Genomic DNA, 26,306 nt, shown 5'->3' with positions numbered 1-26,306 from the left:
CTGCTCATCTAATAAGAAGCACTCGGATTCTTACATCACTTTATTTCTAATTAGAATAAGATGGATTTTAGGGGATTGCCGCCATTATGGACCAGCGTCAGAAAATGTACCCCCGGCCCCCATCCAGACAAGGTTGTTTCTGTAGCCCCTCCCCTGGCGCAGAGAGCTAAAGCTAATTTAGGAGCAGATTGTTCCGTATCGGAGTAATTAGCCTGCAGTTTTGTTCTTGGTCACTTCCCATGAAATGACTGAATATAAGTCACACAATCCTGACCTGTTACCTCCAGTAATTCCTGATGAAAAGGGCCTCATTTACAGGTGGCCCCAAACTGTCAGCTCTTCCCGGAAGAATGGTTGTTACACACGGACTGCACAGTTTCTCACCCCTATAATACTAGATCCTACTAAATACTGGTTTTACTGATTCAGTTGCTGCCCCAGAGGCATAACTAGAGAACTATGAACATTTCTGCTAGTGATGTGTTAGTCAGGAGAAACTTAACCTAGCACCCAACACTAACACGCAAAATGTTGCCATTGTTGGAGCCGCATCCAACCTATACCTGTATCTTCTCACTCTGTACATTACTTTTGGTTGAGCCTGTGGTTCCAAAACAGGGAATCTTCAGAAGCAGTGGAGTAGTGCACTCCCTGACCCGCACCCAACCCTATCCCTCAATGGTCAACTTCAACCTATGGATAACCCATGGGTCAACCTGCACATCACTTCTTGACAATTGGCCCATTGCAGTCTCACCCCCCGCACTTATGATATTTATACCACGGGTTGCTCCCAATTTCCAGGCCTCATATAACTGCCAAATCCCTGAGCCTCTGACCACTCCCTTTAAATCCCATGTGTATAGTTGTTGGTTGGACAGTTCATATTAGTATAAATTACATTAAAAATTAAATTCTAAAGGGGAGGGATGTGTTGTTTGTGCTCATGATATTATATTAGAGTAATCTCATACAAGGATCCTCTGGTTGCCCTTTGCTACTAAACTACTCTAAACTACTCTAGCGAGAAGCAATAATGGGAAATTGAAGAACCAGAGAGGTGATCCCACAGTCACACTCCCTTCCCAGAGACTATTATCCACTGTTACTATAGGCACCATCTCTCCCTACTATACCTGCTATCCCACAGTCACACTCCCTTCCCAGAGACTATTATCCCACTGTTACTATAGACACATCTCTCCCTACTATACCTGCTATCCCACAGTCACACTCCCTTCCCAGAGACTATTATCCACTGTTACTATAGACACCATCTCTCCCTACTATACCTGCTATCCCACAGTCACACTCCCTTCCCAGAGACTATTATCCACTGTTACTATAGACACCATCTCTCCCTACTATACCTGCTATCCCACAGTCACACTCCCTTCCCAGAGACTATTATCCACTGTTACTATAGGCACCATCTCTCCCTACTATACCTGCTATCCCACAGTCACACTCCCTTCCCAGAGACTATTATCCACTGTTACTATAGGCACCATCTCTCCCTACTATACCTGCTATCCCACAGTCACACTCCCTTCCCAGAGACTATTATCCCACTGTTACTATAGACACCATCTCTCCCTACTATACCTGCTATCCCACAGTCACACTCCCTTCCCAGAGACTATTATCCCACTGTTACTATAGACACATCTCTCCCTACTATACCTGCTATCCCACAGTCACACTCCCTTCCCAGAGACTATTATCCACTGTTACTATAGGCACTATCTCTGCCTACTATACCTGCTATCCCACAGTCACACTCCCTTCCCAGAAACTATTATCCACTGTTACTATAGGCACCATCTCAAAGGGTTCCCTATTGAATGAGGGGGTGCATGACCGCTAGAGAGAGTTTCTAGGAATCTCCCAGTGGAACCCTTCAGTTTTCTTTCCATAATCCTCACGTTACTACAGTTAGGGTAAAGTGAATGTGTAGGAATGGTGTAACTGGATATGCTGCTGGGTTATAACTGTGTAATCTTCCCATACAGATTCAGGAGAACAATATGTGAGACAATTGTTAATAAACCACAGAGGGTTTCATCACTACAAGATGTGGATATTATCAAATCAGTGTCAGGAATGAAGGTGTGAAGGTCACAAGGGGACACAGAAATCTTGTGTTAATGTCATCACTTGTCTGTTTTATCCATGAAGTTCTCTTACTATAGAGTAATGAGCTGCTGATGTCTCTTCTCTGATATATCACTTCCTCTATATAGTGGGTCTGTACCCTGTAATGCAGAGACCTGCTTCCTCTAATAGGGAAGTCGACTTCCTGTAATGGGGATGTTTACTTCCTGTAATGCAGAACTCTATGCTCAGTAATGGGAAATTCTCCTTCTTGTAATGAAGAACCTTATAATAGGGAGCAGAGGGGGAAGAATGATATTCGTTACAGTATATAAAGTAAGCCTGGTACTTTAATAGATAAGTGAACCATTAAAATAAGTGAATGTAAAACTGATGAGGGGTCTATTCTAAGCACATTTGTGATTTACATTCATTATTTATTTTGTGTTTATTCCAAGATATTAAGGGATACATATACTGTTAATATGAATGAAGGTGTAGGTGACTTGGTTGGTGTGTGACCACTATAAACCATTATTTTCCCCGTTCTTTCGGTTTTTCTTCTGCAAGTCAATGTGGGATTTAAATGCTATCGGATCCTGACCCTAACAACCAGGCAACTGATGAACGGCAAGGGATCTACATGCTGCCCAACTGTCCCATTTTTTATGGGACAGTCCCGATTTTGACAGCTCAACCAGCAGTTCTGGATTGTTGCTGAAATGTCCCGACTTTCTCTTTAATCTCCTGCACTGAACAGCCAGAAAAAGATACAAAGTTTCTAAAACTTAATTGGCTTTTGGCTCAGGATACGTGGCAGCTTCATTTAGATACCTTTGTAACAATTTAAGATAAGCAAAGAATTGTTGTTAACAATTTAAAATAAGCAGGTCTATTGGGCAAACTGATATTAAGGGATACATGTGCTGTTAATATGAATGAATTTTGTTACAACAGCGCCACCTGCTGGTCAGTTTCCCACCAGTCTGACCAGCAAGTAGTCAAGGAAGTTGTCAGGAGAAAGAAAGAGGCTGATGTTCTTCTGCTTAGGAAAGATGTGAGAAAGGTTTCTAATTTTATTCCTAAGCAGAAGAACATCAGCCTCTTTCTTTCTCCTGACAACTTCCTTGACTACTTGCTGGTCAGATTGGCGCTTAGAATAGCCCCCTCATCAGTTTTATATTTACTCATTTGAAAGGTTTACTTATCCTTTAATTCAGACTGTATAGCTCTTATTAAGCACCTGTTTATAAATCACATGTTGGGCAGGGCATTGCTGTTTATGAATAGCCTGGTCAGAGACAGACACATTGGAGGAACTCCAATTCATGTTTGCCTGATAGTCTGCGGCAGCTTCTTGGGCAGTGGAAGAGTTAATCCCTCTTTTCCATCCAATGTTCCAAGTCCCTTGGCTTAGCTGAGCGTTGGCACCAAACCTGTGGGCTCATGAATCACTTGTGATGGCTCAAGGTCAGTAAATTGTCATGAGATGGATGTGCCAGACTAAGTCTTTGGCTGCCGGCTGTCTCATCTGCTCCTCGGCTGCGCCATTAACTGCCGGCTCCTCTGTCGGGTGCTGGAAATTACTGAGCACAAATGGAGAATGTTTGTGGGCTGATTGGTTAATCGGCTGCAAATATTTGAGCAAAATGACGTCTCTTACTAACACTAACCATCCCATCGACCGCAGTCTCGTATCCCTGTCATTGTGCGACACAGCACTTCCATTGAACAAATTCCGAATATTCAAAGCCGTGTATCACTCTGGGTGGGAAAATGCTGCAAAATACATTTTTCTTTTCTGTTTCCATTAAATGTGTTTTACTGCCTTCCTAGAGCCATTTTACTAATCCTTTCAATGCTCTTTTATTCAAATGATTTACTCTGCTGTACCTTGTAAAGAGAGCCCAGAATCAATACTTCTGTTTCGTTAGGATTAGAGTTGTGTATCTCAAAGAAACATATGCACAGAATGGGGTACTGTGTGTTGGACTCATATGGAGCCCCATTATTCTACTTACAATATTGTGTTTCTCCAAGAGACTTATTGCCCAACATGTTGCACTTCAGTTGCTCTTGTAGTTTAACTCCCAGCACCCTTCATATAGCCCCAGGCTCCTGTAGGCTGATGGAAGTTCACCAACATTGAATGCACCTTATATGTGAATATGTTGTTGTCCTAGATGCACCCTTGTGCCAGCGCCCAGTCTAACACACATTCTGGAGTTGACCAGCTGCTATAAACCAATATTTGTACATAAAAGCAGGAGAAAAATTGGCAGTGTACAGTTTGCCTTTAAAAACGATTATTACAAAAAATGAGGGCCCTCACTGTACGAGTCCTACACTATCCACGAGCATTCTAAGTCTATAGTACATTTAATATCAAGTCCCCCAAACACTGTAACTGAATAGTAAGACCATAGTGCACTTACACATAACTCAGGGGATCTAGTGAGAAGCAGGGAGCTTTTTAACATACACCTGTAAATAATTCCCTGTTTTAAAGGCTGAATGTGTCTACAATTTATGCACAAAACTATCTATCTCTCTATCTAATTATCATCTATAGATATATATCACCCAAAGTCTCCTCTCAACTGAGCTCTAGGCTGGGCCCCCTTAGCTCATAACAAGGTTACAGATATATAGAAACATTGGGGTGTCACCCTGCTATAGTTCCAGGGGTACCCAGGGTACAAATAAGCACTCACCCCAAATCTCCCCCTAACTGGCCTTCAGACTGGGCCCCCTTAGCTCATAACAAGGTTAGAGATATATAGAAACATTGGGGTAACAGTCACCCTGCTATAGTTCCAGGGGTACCCAGGGTACAAATAAGCACTCACCCCAAATCTCCCCCTAACTGACCTTCAGACTGGGCCCTTAGCTCATAACAAGGTTACAGATATATAGAAACATTGGGGTGTCACCCTGCTATAGTTCCAGGGGTACCCAGGGCACAAATAAACACTCACCCCAAATCTCCCCCTAACTGGCCTTCAGACTGGGCCCCCTTAGCTCATAACAAGGTTACAGATATATAGAAACATTGGGGTGTCACCCTGCTATAGTTCCAGGGGTACCCAGGGTACAAATAAGCACTCACCCCAAATCTCCCCCTAACTGACCTTCAGACTGGGCCCCCTTAGCTCATAACAAGGTTACAGATATATAGAAACATTGGGGTGTCACCCTGCTATAGTTCCAGGGGTACCCAGGGTACAAATAAACACTCACCCCAAATCTCCCCCTAACTGACCTTCAGACTGGGCCCCCTTAGCTCATAACAAGGTTACAGATATATAGAAACATTGGGGTAACAGTCACCCTGCTATAGTTCCAGGGGTACCCAGGGTACAAATAAACACTCACCCCAATTCTCCCCCTAACTGACCTTCAGACTGGGCCCCCTTAGCTCATAACAAGGTTACAGATATATAGAAACATTGGGGTGTCACCCTGCTATAGTTCCAGGGGTACCCAGGGTACAAATAAACACTCACCCCAAATCTCCCCCTAACTGACCTTCAGGCTGGGCCCCCTTAGCTCATAACAAGGTTACAGATATATAGAAACATTGGGGTAACAGTCACCCTGCTATAGTTCCAGGGGTACCCAGGGTACAAATAAGCACTCACCCCAAATCTCCCCCTAACTGACCTTCAGACTGGGCCCCTTAGCTCATAACAAGGTTACAGATATATAGAAACATTGGGGTGTCACCCTGCTATAGTTCCAGGTGTACCCAGGGTACAAATAAGCTGGTGTGATACTTACTATCACTGTGTGTGTTACACTTCATTCCCCTCCAGTGTTGATTTATTATGGGCTGTGATCACTGATGTGTGATTGGACGTCACAGTGATGGAGACTTCAGGTGCTTAGGGGCCCACGTGATATTGTTTCATTTCTAAATGTTAATTCCATAGCCCTGCAGTGCATTTTGGGCAAGGGCCCATGCCTGGCTGGCTCACAAGACAAGGACTGGATATTGTCCATCAATAAAGAATCTGCACACAGACCATTGCAGCCTGCAGCATGCATTATTCTACAAGTGTAACCCATGTGACCTGGGAACTCTATATCAGTATACGGCAGTGGTACAGGGTTGCAGGGAGTTGCATTGTATCCCTGCTGGACATTATGTTGCTATAGAATAACTCTACATTTCCATCTGGCTCCTCATAAACAGGGCACCAATCAAATCCACATGCTGGATGGCTAATTAGCAGCTCTTTATACAGATGCATGCCGCAGGCTACACTGGCTTCAAGTACATTGAGCGTATCATTTCACTGCTAATTAGCCATGCAGGGAGTGGATTTCATTTGTCCATTTTATGTTAATGGGACACGGGGAAATTCAGCTGGAGCGAAACACCTGAAAATTGCTCCATGTGAGTGGGGGTAACTCCTGCCCCATGTATCAGTGCCCTGATAGGGTGATAGTGATCCCCTCCTATGACTGGCCCTTTATTGCATGGGGAACTTTGGCAGTTTAGTGGCTCCTCCCAGGGCTGCAAGTTCGAGTTCATTGGAGTTCATGGGAGTTTTTAAAAACTCACATGAAACCGAAATTCGTCCTTTGATAAATGTGCCCCCAACTGCCATCTCTGTTACCAGCCTTGTGCATCACAATGTGGCAGTTAGCTGAGTGCCTTATCAAGCTCATGAGAGGCCAGCGTCAGACTGGGGAGGCCCAGGCCCACCACCACCCCCTTGGGCCTACACCCCAAAGTGCCCGTCTCGCCCCACTCCCAGAGCCACAACCCCCCCTCCCAGGGTTGGACTGGGCCAGTGGGACACCGGTAAAAGACCCAGTGGGCCTCACCGTCCCAGACCGACCCCAACCACCTTCTCCGGACCCGGTTGCACTAAATAAGGTACAGGCATGAGTAAGGGGGGCCTGAAGTGGGTTTGCAGCAGCATCAAGGTTCCGAAGGCTTGCGGCAGGGGTGGGGCCCCTTAGACAGCAGTCCCAGGGGGCCCCAGTCAGACCCTGTCCCCTCCAGCCCCCCACGCCTCCTACTTTTTATTTCAGCCTCTCCGGGGGCCAGGGAAGGAGGTCGGAAACTGCTTTGGCTTCCACACAGGGACCAGGTCTGGGCCGACGGGGCTCATGAGGGCCGGGGCCCACCAGGTTTTTTTCCGGGGTCCCTCCAGCCCATGGTCGCCCATTAAACATACAAACATTTTACTGCTGCAAGTAAATAATTCTCAGTGAATATCTGACCCCCAACTCCTGCACGAAGACAGAATTAAGTAGAACAGAAGCTGAGAGGGATGACGAAGATAAACTTGATTATTTCCGTATGCTAAAGTATTTATTATGTGTTCATTTTTGCAATAGTTCCCCTTTAAATAAATATGGAAGTGCACCTCCAGCTGTTAAACTGCATCACTATGTGTTAGTATATGATATACAGTTGTATCCCCTGATATCTGCCCTGCTTGTGAGCTCAGGCTGAAGGTCACTGGTGATGGATGAAGGTAGTGAATAAGGAGATTTCAGGCTTCTCCCAGTGTTCCAAGCTGAGCCCATGCACAGATGCTCCAGTAGCAGCAGAGTCAGTGAGTCTGTGAGTCTGTAGGTCAGTGAGTCTGTAGGTCAGTGAGTCTGTCCCTGCTGCTCCTCCTGCAGAATCATCTCAGTGTGAGACGTCAGCGTCCAGCCCAGATCATTAACTCCCGAGCTCTCCCCTCCTGTGTCTGTAATATCTGCACATTCCTCACTGGTGATGAGGTCTCTCAGTATTAGGGACAATGCTGCTCCTTCTCTGCCCCCTAATTCCTAACTGACACCCCTAAACTCCTTCCTATTTTGTGTCCCTCAAACAGATGGCAAATCCTGTGACCTCAGGCCAGTGTGTTCTTCTGTCAGTGACAATGATGATGATGATGATGATGGTATCGGCTCAGCGACGTGGCCAGGGTAAGTCTTGTGATTGTTGTCCGGACAGAGGTGCGGGGAGTTGCCGTACCATAGGGACTGTGTAACCTCTAAAGTGCCGGCACCATCCAGAGAGGGGGCTCCAGAGGCTGCAACTGATTTCAGATCCTCCATCTAAATGGAAACATGTAGCACATCTATGGGGGAGACAGTAAAACTGTTTGTTGTTGTATAGGGGGCTCTCACATGTACGTCGAGTTATTGGCTCCAATGTGGAAGAGTTTCTGAGTGAACAACAATCTCAGCCAGTTACTATTTACAGACTACAACTCCCAGCATCCATGTGGCTCCCCAACTCTTGCTCATCTGAGTTACTGTAACCTCGTTAAGGCATAAAGACTAACTGTAAAGTCTCTTATATAATTGTGCGGAGCTTTACGTCTAACGCATTTCATCGTTAATAGAGCCAGAGGAGCTTGCAATCTAAACCAGAGTACCCAGGGGAACAAACATACAAACTGCATTCTGTCTTACAGCAAATCTGTGGTGATGATGATGATGATGAAGACCCCAAAAGCCCAAAGCAGTGAAAATGGGACTCGTATGATGTAATAAATGTAATAAAGACCCTAAAAATGCCCTGCTGGGCCTGACACCCCAATAATGAAGTGCTGGGAATCTGTGCTGCTCCTGGGGCCCTGTGTGTGGCTCTAAGCAACTGTTAGTGATACAATGTAACAATAAGTGATGGGCGAATTTGAGCATTTCGGTGCCGGTGAATACATTCGCAAATCTGCCACAAAAATTTGTCAATGCTTTTTTTGACGCTGGCGATGGTTCCGAGGCTGGCTCCAATTTTGATGCCGCGCCCAAAAAACGGACGCCCATTGACTTTAATAGACGCCCATTTTGACACCAAAATCACAGTTTCGCACATTTTTTGCGCCAGCTTCGCAAATTCCTTTGCAAAAGTTTCGCAAAGGAAATTAGCGTAATTCGTGGCGAAGTGAAACAGCACAAATTCGCCCATCAGTAGTAATAATAAAATCTAATAATAATTTCTAGTTATGTCTGCAGTCTATGCCCATAGCCACCTCTCCTGCTGATTGGCTGTCATTGTATTTATAGGGGGTAGTACTGGTTATTCTGGCATTTAAATTGCTTTGGATCTGTACAGTGCCAGGCATATGGGCGGGTTCATACTGGGGCAGTGAAATACATATATATATATATATATATATATATATATATATATATATAACGTTTAGTAATGACTCTGGAAACGTAGTTATCTTACAGCTCATCCTCTCGTACAACCCATTCAGGCGCATTCATTGGTCATTTTCATTGCTGGAATCTCTAGGGACTGGGACAATTGGGGAACTTGTTTTTGGTTATTATTTCCCTTAATTATCCACCCTCTGTGATGTCACTGGCTGGTACAAAGGGAGTCTGGACAGCTTATTAGATAGACTATACAGCACTGATATAGGGAAATACCTGCAGCATCATCATTATACAAAGTTACTTTAATACATTGTTTTTAACCTACCAAATTATGATTCTGTCTTTTTATAGGGCAATCTTGTAGGAAGGGTTAAATTAGGATAATTGTATCTGTCAGTGCTAAACCATCTCCGTGACCAGCCATTGAATATTCAGCCACATGTTCATAAGCTGAGGGCTGTAATGTTCAGCAGTGAGACGGTTAATAACCTGTCTATAACACAGATGCCCTTATAGAGCAGCAGCAAGTGGATAAACACTTCCGGAAGTAGTGGGACATGTTTGTACTGAATCCATTCTCCTGTTAGATAAATGATACACTGAGTATCCGGTGTCCTGCACTGCTTATACCCATTATCCCAATCAATAAATAGGAAATATCTCCGACAGTTTCCTCCCGGGCGGAATAATGAGCAGAGAAAATGGAAAAAAATGTAGAAGGGCAAAGAAAATGTTTTATACCAACCGATCAGTAATGTCCCCTGTGTCCTTTACTGGCAGAGTCTGGGGGCTATTGTTACACAACGTGAGCAGTACCCCAAATATAGTTCTTATTTGTACCCTGGTACCCCTGAACTATAGCCAATACCCAATGTTTCTATATATCTGTAACCTTGTTATGAGCTAAGGGGGCCCAGTCTGAAGGTCAGTTAGGGGGAGATTTGGGGTGAGTGCTTATTTGTGTCTTGGGTGGGTACCCCTGGAACTATAGTAGGGTGACACCCCGATGTTTCTATATATCTGTAACCTTGTTATGAGCTTAGGGGGCCCAGTCTGAAGGTCAGTTAGGGGGAGATTTGGGGTGAGTGCTTATTTGTACCCTGGGTACCCCTGGAACTATAGCAGGGTGACACCCCAATGTTTCTATATATCTGTAACCTTGTTATGAGCTAAGGGGGCCCAGTCTGAAGGCCAGTTAGGGGGAGATTTGGGGTGAGTGCTTATTTGTACCCTGGGTACCCCTGGAACTATAGCAGGGTGACACCCCAATGTTTCTATATATCTGTAACCTTGTTATGAGCTAAGGGGGCCCAGTCTGAAGGTCAGTTAGGGGGAGATTTGGGGTGAGTGTTTATTTGTACCCTGGGTACCCCTGGAACTATAGCAGGGTGACACCCCAATGTTTCTATATATCTGTAACCTTGTTATGAGCTAAGGGGGCCCAGTCTGAAGGTCAGTTAGGGGGAGATTTGGGTTGATGCTTATTGTGTCCTGGGTACCCCTGGAACTATAGCAGTGAGGAATATGGGGTGATGTTGGTTGTGCAAGTTGAGTCTGATGGGGGTGGTGGTGTGACCGCTCTTTTGGGCCAGTTGTGCAGAGGAAACATATAAGTGAGACATGAGTTCTTGGGTTACTGTATGTTCCTTTAGGTGACACTTTGCAGGCTATGGAGTTTCTTTGGGTTGGATGGAGGAGACAATTTCTTTGCTGTCAGGCTTTAGGCAGAACAAAGCAGTCAGTCTGGGGCAGCTGTCAAAAGTACCAGCCTCCGGGGAATAACTGCCTCCAAGCATTTAAATAAAGGAAGCAAAATCCCTAATTAGAGCAACAAGTTGTTTATTTGACTTCTGCAGGAATCCGTTCAGCCGGAGAAGAGTGGGAATAAATAACTAGGGGAGCGTAATTGGCCGGATCCCATGCACACGGGTAGTTTTTCCCAGCCCCACAATGTGGCCTCATGATGTAGCCAACACTGAGTCCCGACACGGCCTCACATTCCCCTGCTACCAAGCAACACTCAGACTCACTTTAAAGGATACGTAAATCTTTAAATAAGTGAATATAAAACTGAAAAGGGGGCTTTTCTAAGCACGTTTGTCATTTACTTTCATTATTTATTTTGTTTTAATTCCATGATATTAAGGTATACATGTACTGTTAAAGGGATCCTGTCATGGGAAAACATGTTTTTTTTCAAAACGCATCAGTTAATAGTGCTGCTCCAGCAGAATTCTGCACTGAAATCCATTTCTCAAAAGAGCAAACAGATTTTTTTATATTCAGTTTTGAAATCTGACATGGGGCTAGACATTTTGTCAATTTCCCAGCTGCTCCTGGTCATGTGACTTGTGCCTGCACTTTAGGAGAGAAATGCTTTCTGGCAGGTTGGTGTTTTTCCTTCTCAATGTAACTGAATGTGTCTGGATTGTGGGACCTGGATTTTACTATTGAGTGTTGTTCTTAGATCTACCAGGCAGCTGTTATCTTGTGTTAGGGAGCTGCTATCTGGTTACCTTCCCATTGTTCTGTTGTTAGGCTGCTGGGGGGGGGGAGGGAGGGGGTGATATCACTCCAACTTGCAGTACAGCAGTAAAGAGTGACTGAAGTTTATCAGAGCACAAGTCAGATGACTTGGGGCAGCTGGGAAACTGACAATAAGTCTAGCCCCATGTCAGATTACAAAAAAATCTGTTTTCTCTTTTGAGAAATGGATTTCAGTGCAGAATTCTGCTGGAGGAGCACTATTAACCAATTAATTTTGAAAAAATTTTTTTTTCCCATGACAGTATCCCTTTAATATGAATGAATTTTGTTACAACAGCGCCACCTGCTGGTCATTTTCCCACCAGTCTGACCAGCAAGTAGTCAAGGAAGTTGTCAGGAGAAAGAAAGAGGCTGATGTTCTTCTGCTTAGGAAAGATGTGAGAAAGGTTTCTAATTTTATTCCTAAGCAGAAGAACATCAGCATCGTACTTATTTTAAAGGTTTACTTATCCTTTAAAGGACAATAACAGCAAAAATGCCAGATATGGCTGTAAGGACCCCCCCCCCAGTGCCCAGTTTGCTAAGCTTCTCTCCTATAAGAAAGTGAACTGCACAGGGGTATTATGTTATAGAGCAGGGCAGCACCATCTTTCCTGGGGTTCCAGACACCCCAAGTAGAGCGCATGGTCCAACCAGTAACATTTTCCTTAGGGAATAGTTGGGGAAGGTTCTAGGAGTTATAGGGCAATGGCTACAGGGTTCAATTATGGAGCACCCCTGATTTAACCCCCCCCCTGTATTGGGCACATGTAAGAGCTCCCCCAATACAGGTGCAGTAACCCCTAAATCACTTTCTCCAATGATTTCCCTGCCCTCCATAGAATATAGGGAATTTTTATGTATAAATTTGTTCTCTAAAGGGACAGATCCTCTTGATACAGAACACAGAGACGGCCGATAAAGTGGAAACAGTTGCTCAAACTAGAGTCCTGCGCAGGTCCGCAACCTGCAATCCGCAACCCGTACCCACAACCCGGTACCCGAACCGCACGTACCTTATCCGCAACCCGGACCCGCGTCCATCAAGAATCAGGAGGGGCTGTCATTGTAAACCGGAAGTGACATCATTGGTAGTAGACGTGACCAGAAAAAAAGGAGTAAATATCGCTATTGAGAAGACCCGTGGCTGACCCCCGACTCACAGAACTGCCGACCCGCGTCTATACCCACACCCGGAACTACTATCCACAACCTGAAGGTTTTTGTAGGTAATTCGCAGGTACCCGACCCGCTGCAGGACTCTAGCCATACCTCTCAACATTTTGGAAGTAAAAAGAGGGACAAAAAAAAATTTCCGCAAGTAGAGCAGAGAAAATGTTTTACCACGCCCCTTTCTGTGGCCACACCCCCTAATTATCATGCTCATTTTACAAAATTTGGCAGGTTATGAAAGTTTGAAAATATTTCTCCTTATCTAAACTGTGTTTTTGTGTCTCAAAATTGTTACAAAGTATCTTATTTGCACCTGTTAGCTGTTCTGGGCTCTCTGCTAAAAGCCAATTAAGTTAGAAACTTTGTTTCTTTTTCTGGCTGTTCAGTGCAGAGAAAAGAGGGACAAATCCAGTACAAATGAGGGACTGCGGGTTGAGCTGTCAAAAGAGGGACTGTCCCTCCGAAAAAGGGACAGTTGGGAGGTATGCTCTAGCTGAAACTGACAGCGTTTGCTCACAAACTGACAGTTGGGCGTCAGATTAGATTGTCAGGAAGTTAGAGTGGGTCGAGCCGTCAGGAGTTGTGGAGATAAAGCTGGCACGGTGGGACAGATAGTAATGATATGTCAGCAAATCTCTATGGAAAATGGTCTTCTGAACTACAAATCCCTGCATTCCTGGCAACATTTGATTCTGAAGAGGCGCTGCTGAGATTTATAGTTCAATAAAAGCAGAAAATCACACATCTCACATAATAATCAGAGACGTCAACTGTCTGAAGGTGAATTTCAGGTGTTTTCTGCCTGTGATCCAGTTGAAGTGGACTGGGAACAATGGGCAAATCATGTGATTGGTTCTTTATTGTGTATCACACACAGTTTATTGCCCTTTACTTATTTATTATGAACATATAGACACAGGTTATTGTCTGCTGACCAGTGTTTCTCTCTATCAGATTTATTTTGATCTAAATCTCATTACGTAACAGTGGCCTCTAGTGGCCAAAATTTGATGAAACTATGGTGGAATTCTGGTTTGGGGTTTAACCCTAATCTCCAACCCCCCCCCATGCACTTGGCTTTGGGAGTGTTTGTTACATGAAAATTCCGACATTCCAGTTTCGCTTTGAAGCTGCTTCTCTTTTTATCTTCCCTTTGATAAAGGAGTTTGTCCCAGGCCTTATTATTCTATTTATTTGATTCTAAAAGCCCTCTCATTAACCCATGGGAATCCAGACCCTTGCACTCTAATCTATATCCGTGTAACATGTATGTGTATGGGCAGCATGGAGGCACAGCGGGAGCTTCACCCTCTTGTAATTATGGGGCTCTAGGTTTGCTTTTATTATGAGTAAAGAATATAGGTGTTTGGGATGTGTCTCTATAAATAAAGCATAATAACATTTATATAGCCCTATTGTATATGTAATGCTATATATTAATCCTACAGACGGGGGGCAGGAGAAGTTATATTGCCTTGGGAGGATTTCATAGCTAATGCTGTACCTTATGGATTGAGCACGTTCCTACTAATTAGCAAATAGCAGGGTTTTATGGGCAACATGCTCTGCTGAGATCCCAGATCCTTCTGCCAATAAACTGACAATTTCCTTGTGTAGTAAGGTAAAGCCCTTGTACGTCACTTTAATTTTTAAAGAGGCAGTTTACCATGATGCATATATATTTGTTTTCCAGTTTTTTATATAAAAACATGTGTTCTTAGTAATATTTGAACTTAGAAAGCAGTAATGTGGAATTCAAGAAAGGGTTAGGCAGCTTTTTAGTGAGAAAATACTCAGTGACTGGGATTAGTACAATGCTGATCCAAACTTAGTCTAAAGCCCTATAGGTGCTGTGGAACTACACTTCTACCACTCATCTTGTCCTACTGTCTCCATCTTGTCCTACTGTCATTATCTTGTCCTACTGCCTCCATCTTGCCTTACTGCCTCCATCATGTCCTACTGTCTCCATCTTGTCCATCCATCTCCATCTTGCCCTTCTGTCTCCATCTTTCCTTACTGTCTCCATTTTGCCCTACTGTCTCCATCTTTCCCTACTGTCTCCATCTTGCCCTACTATTTCCATCTTGTCCTACTGTCTCCATCTTGCCCTACTGTCTCCATCTTGTCCTACTGTCTTCATCTTTGCCCTACTGTCTCTCTTTCTTATTGTAATGTCTCTAAATTGGCTTATTGTCTTAATCTGGCCCTACTGTCTCCAACTTGTACTACTGTCTCCATCTTCTCCTTCTGTCTCCATCTTGTCCTATTGTGTCTATCTTGTACTAATGTTTCCTTTTTTCCTACTGTCTCTCTTTCTTATCCTAATGTCTCTATATTGCCTTATTGTTTTCATCTGGCCCTACTGTCTGCATCTTGACCTACTGTCTCCATCTTGTCCTACTGTCTCCATCTTGCCCTACTGTCTCCCTCTTATCCTACTGTCTCCCTCTTATCCTACTGTCTCCATCTTGTCCTACTGTCTCCATCTTGTCCTACTGTCTCCATCTTGTCCTACTGTCTCCCTCTTATCCTACTTTCTCCATCTTGCCCTACTGTCTCCATCTTGCCCTACTTTCTCCCTCTTGCCCTACTGTCTCCACCTTGCCCTACTGTCTCCATCTTAACCCTACTGTCTCCCTCTTGCCCTACTGTCTCCACCTTGCCCTACTGTCTCCATCTTAACCCTACTGTCTCCCTCTTGCCATACTTTCTCCCTCTTGCCCTACTGTCTCCATCTTGCCCGACTGATCCACCTTGGGTACAGCCTCAATCTTCCACCAATGTGTAGGTGTGAAGTGACACTAGTACCAGAGGGAGTGTATCTCTAAGTGAGCACAGGCCAAGAGTTTTTGCTGCCAAAGAAAAATAAAATGGAACAAGCTCCTTTTGATAGAGATTCGGGTTGGTGCCACTGCCCCTCATGTGGAAATTAGTGTAAATAAGTCATGGAATGTGTTGTTACATTGGCTTGTTTCATTCGCTCTGAAGGATTCCGTTACTCAGGAGAAACACACAGCAGCTCCTTGTCAGGACTCCCTGCTTGTGGTCTGAGGAACATTCATGAATAGGGCCAAGACCTACCACAAATCACCTTGCTCCCCCACCCCTTGCCCCCCCCCCCACACCTCGCTTCTCTTAGATTCTCCCATTAAGATCAGTTAGTGGAGGTTGTGTGAGGCCTTTCAACCACAGATCCCTACGGGCAAACGCCAGGTATTCATTTCGCTCCAGGCTGCTCCCCTCCATCTGTCACAAATATCAGCTCCCACTTGCTCATGTTCCTGCCTAGAAAAACTGTTATTTTATTTTTCTTTCAACTTTTTCTGAGGGGCCCTGAGCTTGCCCTTGAAAATCAGTTCCTCTGGATCCCTTTGTAGGGAGAAATTCCAGGAGTGCAGGGGACCTTTAATGGGGACCCAATTCCCAACCATTGCTTCTGAGATTGTCACCTAATTGGCCCCCAAGTTACTTCCGGGACATAAATTTTTATAAAGGGGAACATTCCGTGTTTTGGGGTTTTTTTTTTAATAATAAATGCAAACATTAGCAACTTGTGACTTTGGAAGGGTTACTGCCTGCTTTTTTGTTTCAGTTGAGTAGACTTACTGTGTTAATATAATGAGTGTGTTTTAGGTCCAATCTGCAGAGCTTTGGGGACATCATCATCATCATTTCTGCCCATTCAATCTCAGAACTAATTTTCAGCTGAAGTTTGAACAATATTCTGTGGTTTTGGCCAGAGAGTGCTTCAAAGTAAAATGACTTTTATTGAACAGTATTATGGATGACTCACTCTACATGCATTGCTACTGGCCTGTTAAAGGATAAGTAAACCTTTAAAATAAGTGAATGTAAAATTGATGAGGGGGACTATTCTAAGCACTTTTGTCATTTACATTCATTATTTATTTTGTTTTTATTCCAAGATATTAAGGGATACATGTACTGTTAATATGAATGAATTGTGTTACAACAGCGCCACCTGCTGGTCAGTTTCCCACCAGTCTGACCAGCAAGTAGTCAAGGAAGTTGTCAGGAGAAAGAAAGAGGCTGATGTTCTTCTGCTTAGGAATAAAATTAGAAACCTTTCTCACATCTTTCCTAAGCAGAAGAACATCAGCCTCTTTCTTGGAATGAAAACAAAATAAATAACGAATGTACATTGCAAAAAGTGCTTAGAATAGACCCCTCATCAGTTTTACATTCAATTATTTTAAAGGTTTACTTATCCTTTAAGTTCAATAGCCCTGATCCCACACCCCCTTTAATACAGGTGTGTAATGGTGCAACTTTATGACACCTTAATAGGCCCCTGAATATTCTCAACCTTTTTATTTGTTCTTCTTTGCACAGAAGTCAAGTCAAAATCTCGCCCCCTGTCGACAGATTATTTGTTTCAAGAGCGACTTCAGTCCCAGCGAGCAGGCAGGAGTTCCCAAAGAGGTAAGCCTTCCATGGGACATTCTCTCAGACACAGGTACCAGTCTTGTGCTGCACGGCTTCTTAGGAATTTATTTACATGCATTCTGCGTGGCTGCACAGAAGTCAGTGTGGTCTGCAGCGTGCAAATAAAATAACTGTCGAGTAGCTGTTTATGTATTATATGTATGCGAATTTAAAGGTATAGTTACCAACTCATACTCTCCCAGTGATCAGTCACTATTACCTGAATAATTGGTACCACGTCAGATTGCACTTTTGCAGGAGAAGGGGGTTGATAAAAAGGAAAATGCTGTCCCCAAGCCAGGCATTTAAACCTGAAGCCCCCGTTTGCTGCAGACTGCCTTTTAGTGGATTCTGGGAGTTGTAGTTGAACAAGAGGTGAAGGGATTGCAGACTGGGTAGCTTGGGGTAATGAAAAGCCTTTGGTTTTCTCCTCTTCAAGGCTCAGTGGCCTATAGAATCCCTTTTTTTGATCCTATAACTGTCATCCAAGGGGTTAACAATGATTGGGGGGAGAAGCCTGGCGTTCCGCTGGCACAGGGCCCAATATGGGGGAGCGCCTCTTGCCAAATTCATACAGTCTGAGCCAAAGCAAACACTGACCCTAAGCTCACTAATTCATAAAGTAAGTGTGAAAGCCCCCCTTCCCTGACAGGCTAGCACCCCCCTTCACTAAACCTTACGCAGGGGGCACTGTGGGTACTGGGTGGGTAGGAAAGAACCTTATACAGTAAAAGATTGTGTAGAAAATTCACTCAGCACTTTTTGTAACAGCAACGAGCGGCTCATTAGTCCATAAAAGTCTCTCTCTTATTTCTGTGGAATTGTCCCTGGGGAAGGGCAAATCTGTTTTAATATGTGTGAGGCGAGAAAGCCTAGTGTCGTCTGAGTAATAAGCAACTCACAGCAACGTTGGGAGTTGTAGTTCAACATCCACAGACTAAATGCTGCTTGGACCAGCCAGTGGACAGAGCCCAGGAAAGAAAAGTTATACTATAATAATAATATAAAATACCATAATAATATATAGTAATATAGTTGCCATTGCATTTATACCGCTGTGTGTCCTGGGGGCATTAAATAGACGCTTGTACACATGCAAGAATAGGCGCTCGCGCGCATTCGTGGAACGACGCATTATCGTGAATAGATAACAACAAGTGGGTGGTCGGCAGAGAAGGGACCGGACTCGAAGTAAGAGTATGTGCCTGGCGCCTCTCCACCTTTGTACCCTAGGCACATGCCTACTCTGCCTACCCCTAGTTCCGGGCCTGAATGGGAAGTTGGAACTGCATTTATACTGTTATGTGTCCTGGGGGCATTAAATAGGAAGTTGGAATGACATTTATACTGTTATGTGTCCTGGGGGCATTAAATAGGAAGTTGGAATGACATTTATACTGCTATGTGTCCTGGGGGCATTAAATAGGAAGTTGGAATGGTATTTATACTGTTATGTGTCTTGGGGGCATTAAATAGGAAGTTGGAATGACATTTATACTGTTATGTGTCCTGGGGGCATTAAATAGGAAGTTGGAATGGTATTTATACTGTTATGTGTCTTGGGGGCATTTGCATGTGATTTAGCTGCTGTCGCATTATTTTCCTGCAGTTTCTTGCTCTCCAGCTGACAATATTAATGGGACCAATAAACACTGCTGTCCCTTCTGTGCAAGTAAAGGTCAGTGTAGTGCGACCCTGCGCCTGATTAACTGAGTGAAGTCCCAGGCCGGGATTTATAGCCCACAGGCCATTTCATCAGAAGGCTGCCACTCTCTCTGTAATTATTGGCTTAAGACAGTTCCTGTATAAAAGAAAGAAAAATATTTTCTCACATGTTTTTGCCGATACCGTAAAACTACATTCTTTTTCGTGACTTCCAATATATATATATATATATACAGTATATATTTATTTTTTTGTTATAAATAAGAATCGGCGTGTTTGGGAAACTCATGTTGTAGAAAATGTTAAATACGTGGTGACACAGAGAAATGCGCCATGGGCTGTTTGGAATTGCAAAAAGGTGGGCAGGGGGGGCGGTATTACTAACGCAGGCGAAATAACAACATCAAATCATTAGGTGAAAGGCTCTGGGAGATTGATTGGAAAGGTCAAACCCACAAGCAGATCCATCACTTAAAATTAGGGAGACCATAAACCAATGTCTCATTTGCATAAAGGAGCCCAGGGGGTGGAGAGTGGCCTATGGAAAGCGGGAAAGCACATTAGAGATACAAGGAACAGGGGATTGGGTCGGTGATGGAGAGGGGCTTAAAGGAGAACTAAACCCTAAAAATGAATGTGGCTAAAAATGGCATATTTTATATAGTGAACTTATTGCAGGAGGCTAAAGTTTGAGCTTGTCAATAGCAGCAATGATCCAGGACTTCAAACTTGTCACAGGGGGTCACCCAGGCCTGGACTGGCAATCTGTGGGTTCTGGCAAATGCCAGAGGGGCTGCTGTATGGTTCCATAGAAAGTTAGCATAGAGTGGGCTGGTTGGGGGCTGTTTGGGCTGGTAGGGGGCTGTTTGGGCCTCTGCGTACTTGGAATGGCAGGGCCTATTTTGACTCACAGTCCAGGCCTGGGGTCACCATCTTGGAAAGTGTCTGTGACACTCACATGCTCAGTGGGCTCTGATTGGCTGTTGAGAAGCTAAGCTTAGGGCTCATCACTAATTATCCAGCAGAAAATGAGCTTCCCTGGCTGTAATATAAGCTGATGCTACAGGTTTGCTGATTATTCAATTCTGATGCTAATTGCACTGGTTTCTGTGCTGCCATGTAGTAATTATCTGTATAAATTACCCACACCCTATATACAGTATCTCTAGTGACATAAACTCCATACAACAAAGGGTTATAATTGTGTATTACCCTACTTGCGCCACCATATAGTCTCCCTCAGTATAAAAAGTATAAGTAAATGGAATAAATACCATCAGACGAGCTTTAGGCACATCAGTCCTATATAAACCCATGCGGCAGTCTGAGACCTAATTATAAATCAGAACCGATTGTGTGTTCATCACATGTCTATTATCACATGTCCCATAGGCTATTGCCCTATTTATACTCTCAGAGGCAGGACCATGTTAACAGTTGGGGGGTAGCACTCACTCAGCACTAATTGTAAAGCACTTTGCTTGGCTCCCCAACCTTGGTCGTTCCGTGGACTGACAATAAGGGAGCCTGGACAGCTTGTTAGATAAACTTTTTAGCACTGATATGGCAAAGGGAAGCCTAAGTGTATCCCATATAGACTGGAATCAAACCTAGCACCCCAATACTGCGCAGAAACACTATTACTCACTACCCAAAGTCTGCCAGGCACCTCTGAGCAGGAGTAAAGTTTATGTTGTCAAAGGATCTAAGTTTAAACATTGTACAGACTGTGGTATGGCCAATACCCTCAATCCTTGGTTCCGGTACAAGTTTCATATGAGATATAATTATGGTATAAGGTGGGCCCTTACCCAGAATCCTGGGTAAGCCCTGCATGCTGTTTGATTATGGCTGTTCCCAGGGTATAATTATGGGTCACCCATAGCTGTGGCTGGAGTTCTCTGTACTGTGTGATCTTGGCTCATAATCCGTTGGTTCCGTCCCAAGATACTTTGTGTCTGCATGGTTAAAGTATCAGTAAACCTTTAAAATAAGTGAATGTAAAGCTGATGAGGGGACTATTCTAAGCACTTTTGTCATTCATCATTTATGTTGTTTTTATTCCAAGATATTAAGGGATACATGTACTGTTAATATGAATGAATTTTGTTACAACAGCGCCACCTGCTGGTCATTTTCCCACCAGTCTGACCAGCAAGTAGTCAAGGAAGTTGTCAGGAGAAAGAAAGAGACTGATGTTCTTCTGCTTAGGAGAGATGTGAGAAAGGTTTCTAATTTTATTCCTAAGCAGAAGAACATCAGAGCAGCCTCTTTCTATGTATTCACCAAGAAATATTCTGGATATATTTTGCTGCCATTGCTACAGCAGGACATGCAGGCTAAGATCCAGACTGATCCATATTGGGCTGATCCAATATCCCATGCACATCCCTCAGGGGAAATACTCATCATGGCCCAATGGCTAATTAATATGGAGCCCGAGGCAATACCCCATGTTGAGACCCCATACCTGGTCCAATAAGCTCCCAGCAGGAGCTTATTCTTGGATCCAGCTCTATATGTCATACAATTATGTTAATTTCCCAGAACCCTTTGCTGCGGCAGCCACTGTCCAGGTAATGCAGGTGATCACTCAGAATCCCTAATGGAATTCTCTGTTCCGTACGACGGCTCCTGAAGAGGACGAGCTGTGAACTTGTTCATGAGTCGTAACTAGATTCTGGCAGCAGCAATACAGACAGCGAGTTTGTGGCTGTCGGAGGAGAGATCAGAGCGTTACTAAATTATTCACTCAGCTGCACAAAGGCTTCCCACTCCTCACACATTCCCATATTCCACTTCCCGGCCTGGATTCCGACTGCAGATGCTTATTGATATACAGAAGATACTATTCATACTTCCAGAAAAATGTGTTGCTCTCGGTGACCTGAAGGAGCCTGCTCTATATACAGTATATATATATATATATCATGGAGCTGCATTTCCAGGTATAGGACCTGTTATCCAGTATGTTTGGGACCTGGGGTTTTCCAGATAATGGATCTTTCTGTAATTTGGATCTTCAGACCTTAAATCTACTAGAAAATCATATAAACATTAAATAAACCCAATAGGCTGGTTTTGCCTCCAATAAGGATTAATTTTATCTTAGTTGGGATCAAGTACAAGTGACTGTTTTATTATTACACAGAAACACGTTTTAAAAATTTGGATTATTGGGATAAAATGGAGTTTACGGTAGACGGCCATTCCATAGCTCTGAGCTTTCTGTATAACGGATCCCATACCTGTACATTGGTTCAGGGGGACAAATCCCTTCTTCAGGCCAAAATTTCAAATTTTATTCAACCAATATTGAGTCGTCCTGATATAGATACAGGGATATTCCACACATAAGCCCTCTCCCCTGAATCCGATTGGATGTCAGATTATCTACAGGCTGTTCTGGGTTCCCTCCCACATGGAGCAGCCTCTCACTTTGGGAATCTTGTGTATAAGTAAAGTAAGTAAATACATTTCCGATTACATCATGAGTGACCGAGACCACTTAATGAGAATATTGTCTTAAAGGATAAGTAAACCTTTAAAATAAGTAAATGTAAAATAAAATAAAAAGGAATAAAATGAGAAACCTTTCTCACATCTTTCCTAAGCAGAAGAACATCAGCCTCTTTCTTTCTCCTGACAACTTCCTTGACTACTTGCTGGTCAGACTGGTGGGAAACTGACCAGCAGGTGGCGCTGTTAAAACGAGGTAGCAGAGGTCAAGTCTGCAACTGGCTTCTGCTACATTGTTTCAGGAGTCATGGACAGCAGTGCAGAGAATATAAACAGCCACTGCTTTTCATATCAATTACATTTACACTCCCTTCTCTTCACTCTGACTCCCTCTCTGTACTCCATCTATGTCTCTGCACTCTCTTTATCTCTGCACTCCATTCTCTTCTCTTCATTCAGTCTAACTCTCTTTACTCCATCTATTTATCTGCACTCTCTCTTTCTCTGCACTCCGTTCCCTTCTTTTCACTCAGTCTACCTCTCTTTACTCCATATATGTATCTGCTCTATCTCTCTCTCTGCGCTCAGTCTACCTCTCTGTACTCCATCTATGTCTCTACACTCTCTCTATCTCTGCACCCCATTCCCTTCTCTTCACTCAGTCTACCTCTTTGTACTCCATCTATATCTCTGCACTCTCACTATCTCTGCACTCCATTCCCTTCAATCAGTCTACCTCTCTATACTCCATCTATGTCTCTGCACTCTCTCTATCTCTGCACCCCATTCCCTTCTCTTCACTCTGTCTCCCTCTCTTTACTCCATCTATTTATCTGCACTTTCTCTGCACTCCGTTCCCTTCTTTTCACTCAGTCTACCTCTCTTTACTCCATATATGTATCTGCTTTATCTCTCTCTGCGCCCCGTCTCCCTCTCTGTACTCCATCTATGTCTCTGCACTCTCTCTATCTCTGCGCTCCATTCCCTTCTCTTCACTCAGTCTACCTCTGCACTCCATATATGTCTCTGCACTCTATCTCTGCACTCTCTCTATCTCTGCACTCTATCTCAGCACTCCATTCCCTTCTCTTCACTCAGTCTACCTCTCTGTACCCTATCTCTGCACTCCATTCTCTTCTCTTCTATCTATATAGGGCAATAGAAATGACTGGGAAATTTCATTTTTTCATTACAGTTCTTATTTCAGTTGGTCTAATCCTCTTTAACCCGTTTGCAGAGAGGGGAGGCTGAGCGAGAGGTTGGGGTCCAGCAAAGGTCACATTGTATCCATTTACTTTTCTCTGTGTCGGAGAAGCAATTTGGGGAAAGGAATTGGAACATCTTGCGCTGGTGAAATTTTTATGTTATTGCAAAATGTCTTTTTCCATAAAGATAATTCTCCCAATCACCGTCTGAAATATAATGGGACATAAATGCTGCACCCGCCGCGCTGCTTAAGGGCATTGACTGCGTCTGTTCCTTGTTCCCAGCGTCTCATAACCTTGTTTTATACCTCAAGAGCATTTCTTCTATGGATTTGACTTCATCTGACTTTGCCCATGACGTTGTGATCAGAGCAAAATCAATTAACAGCCAACAGTATATATATATATATGTACTGTGTAGTGATGGGCGAATTTCGCTTCGCCGAAAAATTCGGCAATTTCGCCCGTTTTTGACGCCGGCGCCTGTTTTTTGCGCCGGCGTCCGTTTTTCGAAACGCGCGAATTCGCGCCTGGCGAATAAATTCGCCCATCACTAGTACTGTGTATATATATGAGTTATAATGACCAGAAGTGGAGTAGAGTGCAGGTCAGCAGATCTCCAGCTTGAATATAAGTCATACACATACAGCCCATTACATATTTATATTGAATATGTTACTGCTGACTTGACTCATTAACTTCCAGGAGATACCGATGTCTTTGGTGTGTGCAAGTGAAATGATAGTTAATGATTAATCAGGGCCATTAGTATTAATACAGGGAGTGTTGTACAGTTGCCTATTTCTTATTGGTGCTAATTAGGCTACAGACACTTACATTAAATATGAATTCACCTGTTTCCATCATTCATTACCCCCAATTAAATTTAAATATGTATATGGAAGTAATCTACCTGCCTTAAATCAGTCAGAACTTTTATTAAGGCTCCATCAAGGTGTTTCTGGCACATATTATTACTAACAGTTATTTATATAGCGCCAGCATATTTCGCAGAGCTGTACATAAGAGGTTAAACCTGACCACTATCAAATATTCTCAGTTTTGTCACTCAGTTTTTTTAAGGATTCTAGTGTTCTACCATTGTATGTTTAAACTGTCTTTAGAAGTATAGGGGCTCCTATTCATGTGTGTTATAGCAGTCACCCTGCTATAGTTTCAGGGGTACCCAGGGCACAAATAAACACTCACCCCAAATCTCCCCCTAACTGATCTTCAGACTGGGCCCCCTTAGCTCATAACAAGGTTACAGATATATAGAAACATTGGGGTGTCACCCTGCTATAGTTCCAGGGGTACCCAGGGTACAAATAATCACTCACCCCAAATCTCCCCCTAACTGACCTTCAGACTGGGCCCCCTTAGCTCATAACAAGGTTACAGATATATAGAAACATTGGGGTGTCACCCTGCTATAGTTCCAGGGGTACCCAGGGTACAAATAAGCACTCACCCCAAATCTCCCCCTAACTGGCCCCCTTAGCTCATAACAAAGGTGCTATAACCACACCCATCATGACCAGTGACTGGGAATATCTTTTGTAAAATTTTACACTAATAGTAAAAGTATATGAATTGTAGTAGTTGAGAGTGAATAAATACACATCCCCATCATGAACCCCTTTAGTATATTTTTAAAATACATACTCTGATTACTCTAATGGTTCAAAAAACTGTATAGAATATGTGTTGGTTTAGTTTGCCTTTAGCGTATCACAGGGCACATATAGAGCAATGATACAATACTCAATAGAAAATTGGCCCAATTGGATATTTGGGACTTTATGGTTGAATTTTTCCCTTTTCAGGTTCATTATTCTGGGTGTAACACTCTCATTACCCGTTGATACTGTGTGTCTCTGATTATCCTGGGGTGGAAGAGTGGGAAGAGATCACATTGTGTTCAGGGGTCAGAAAATCAGGAAACATTGTGCCACAAAGCTCTGGTTGTGAAACCACAATAACTGCTGTGTAATAATTCAACATAAACACAGGAGTTGTCGGCAGTAACAGGAGGAGCCTCCGAGGGATGAGGTTTATGTGGTTTGGGGGGTGAGACGGGTCAGAGAAGAGACCTCCAGAGCTCAGCACTGACCCCCTACTTATATGATCTGGGGTTCAGCCATGAGCTCTTCTAGTTCTATAGGATTCACAGAGGCCTTTTATGCAGAGACTTGGGAATGTTTCTCTAGTTTGTGTTTATAGCACTGAAGCCTGGAAGGGAGGCAACGGGATTGAGTAGAAGCCACTTCAACCCACATTGGCTCTAACTGATCTGAAAGGGACAGAAGCAAAGTTACATGAAGTAGAACAAGATAGAGTAAGGCAATCCACTAAAATTTATTTAGCTTTATTTATTTTTTTTTAATAAATTCGGGGCTAGAAAATTGAGAAATTCTTTGATGGTACCACTCCTTTATGGAATTGTATTATGGTGCCACCCCTTTATCTAATTTTAAGTTGGTACCAGATCTTTATGGAACTGTAAGACGGTACCACCGCTTTATGGAGCTGACACTTTATGGAACTCTAGGATGGTACCAGCCCTTTAATCAACTATAGGATGGTACTACCCCTTTACTAAACTGTAGGGATGCA

General features: G+C 43.5%; 1 protein-coding gene across 3 annotated transcripts in view; it reads left to right on the top strand.

Annotated features, from left to right (window-relative positions):
- The window catches only part of cntfr.S (ciliary neurotrophic factor receptor S homeolog), a 241,708-nt gene that overhangs the window by 154,267 nt on the left and 61,135 nt on the right, over positions 1–26,306 (top strand). For 2 of the 3 annotated variants that reach the window (XM_041580687.1, XM_041580685.1), the window contains exons 4-5: positions 7,935–8,028; positions 17,269–17,358. In XM_041580687.1, coding sequence (XP_041436621.1) covers positions 7,935–8,028; positions 17,269–17,358 — 184 coding nt within the window. Of the gene's footprint in view, positions 1–7,810; positions 8,029–17,268; positions 17,359–26,306 lie in introns of those variants that run through there. The other variant, XM_041580686.1, reaches the window with a different exon arrangement.

Source organism: Xenopus laevis, chromosome 1S, assembly GCF_017654675.1.
Source record: "Xenopus laevis strain J_2021 chromosome 1S, Xenopus_laevis_v10.1, whole genome shotgun sequence".
NCBI classification, from domain to species: Eukaryota; Metazoa; Chordata; class Amphibia; order Anura; family Pipidae; genus Xenopus; species Xenopus laevis.
Note: the sequence above shows the minus strand (reverse complement) of the source record. Positions and strands in the feature narration are given on the sequence as shown.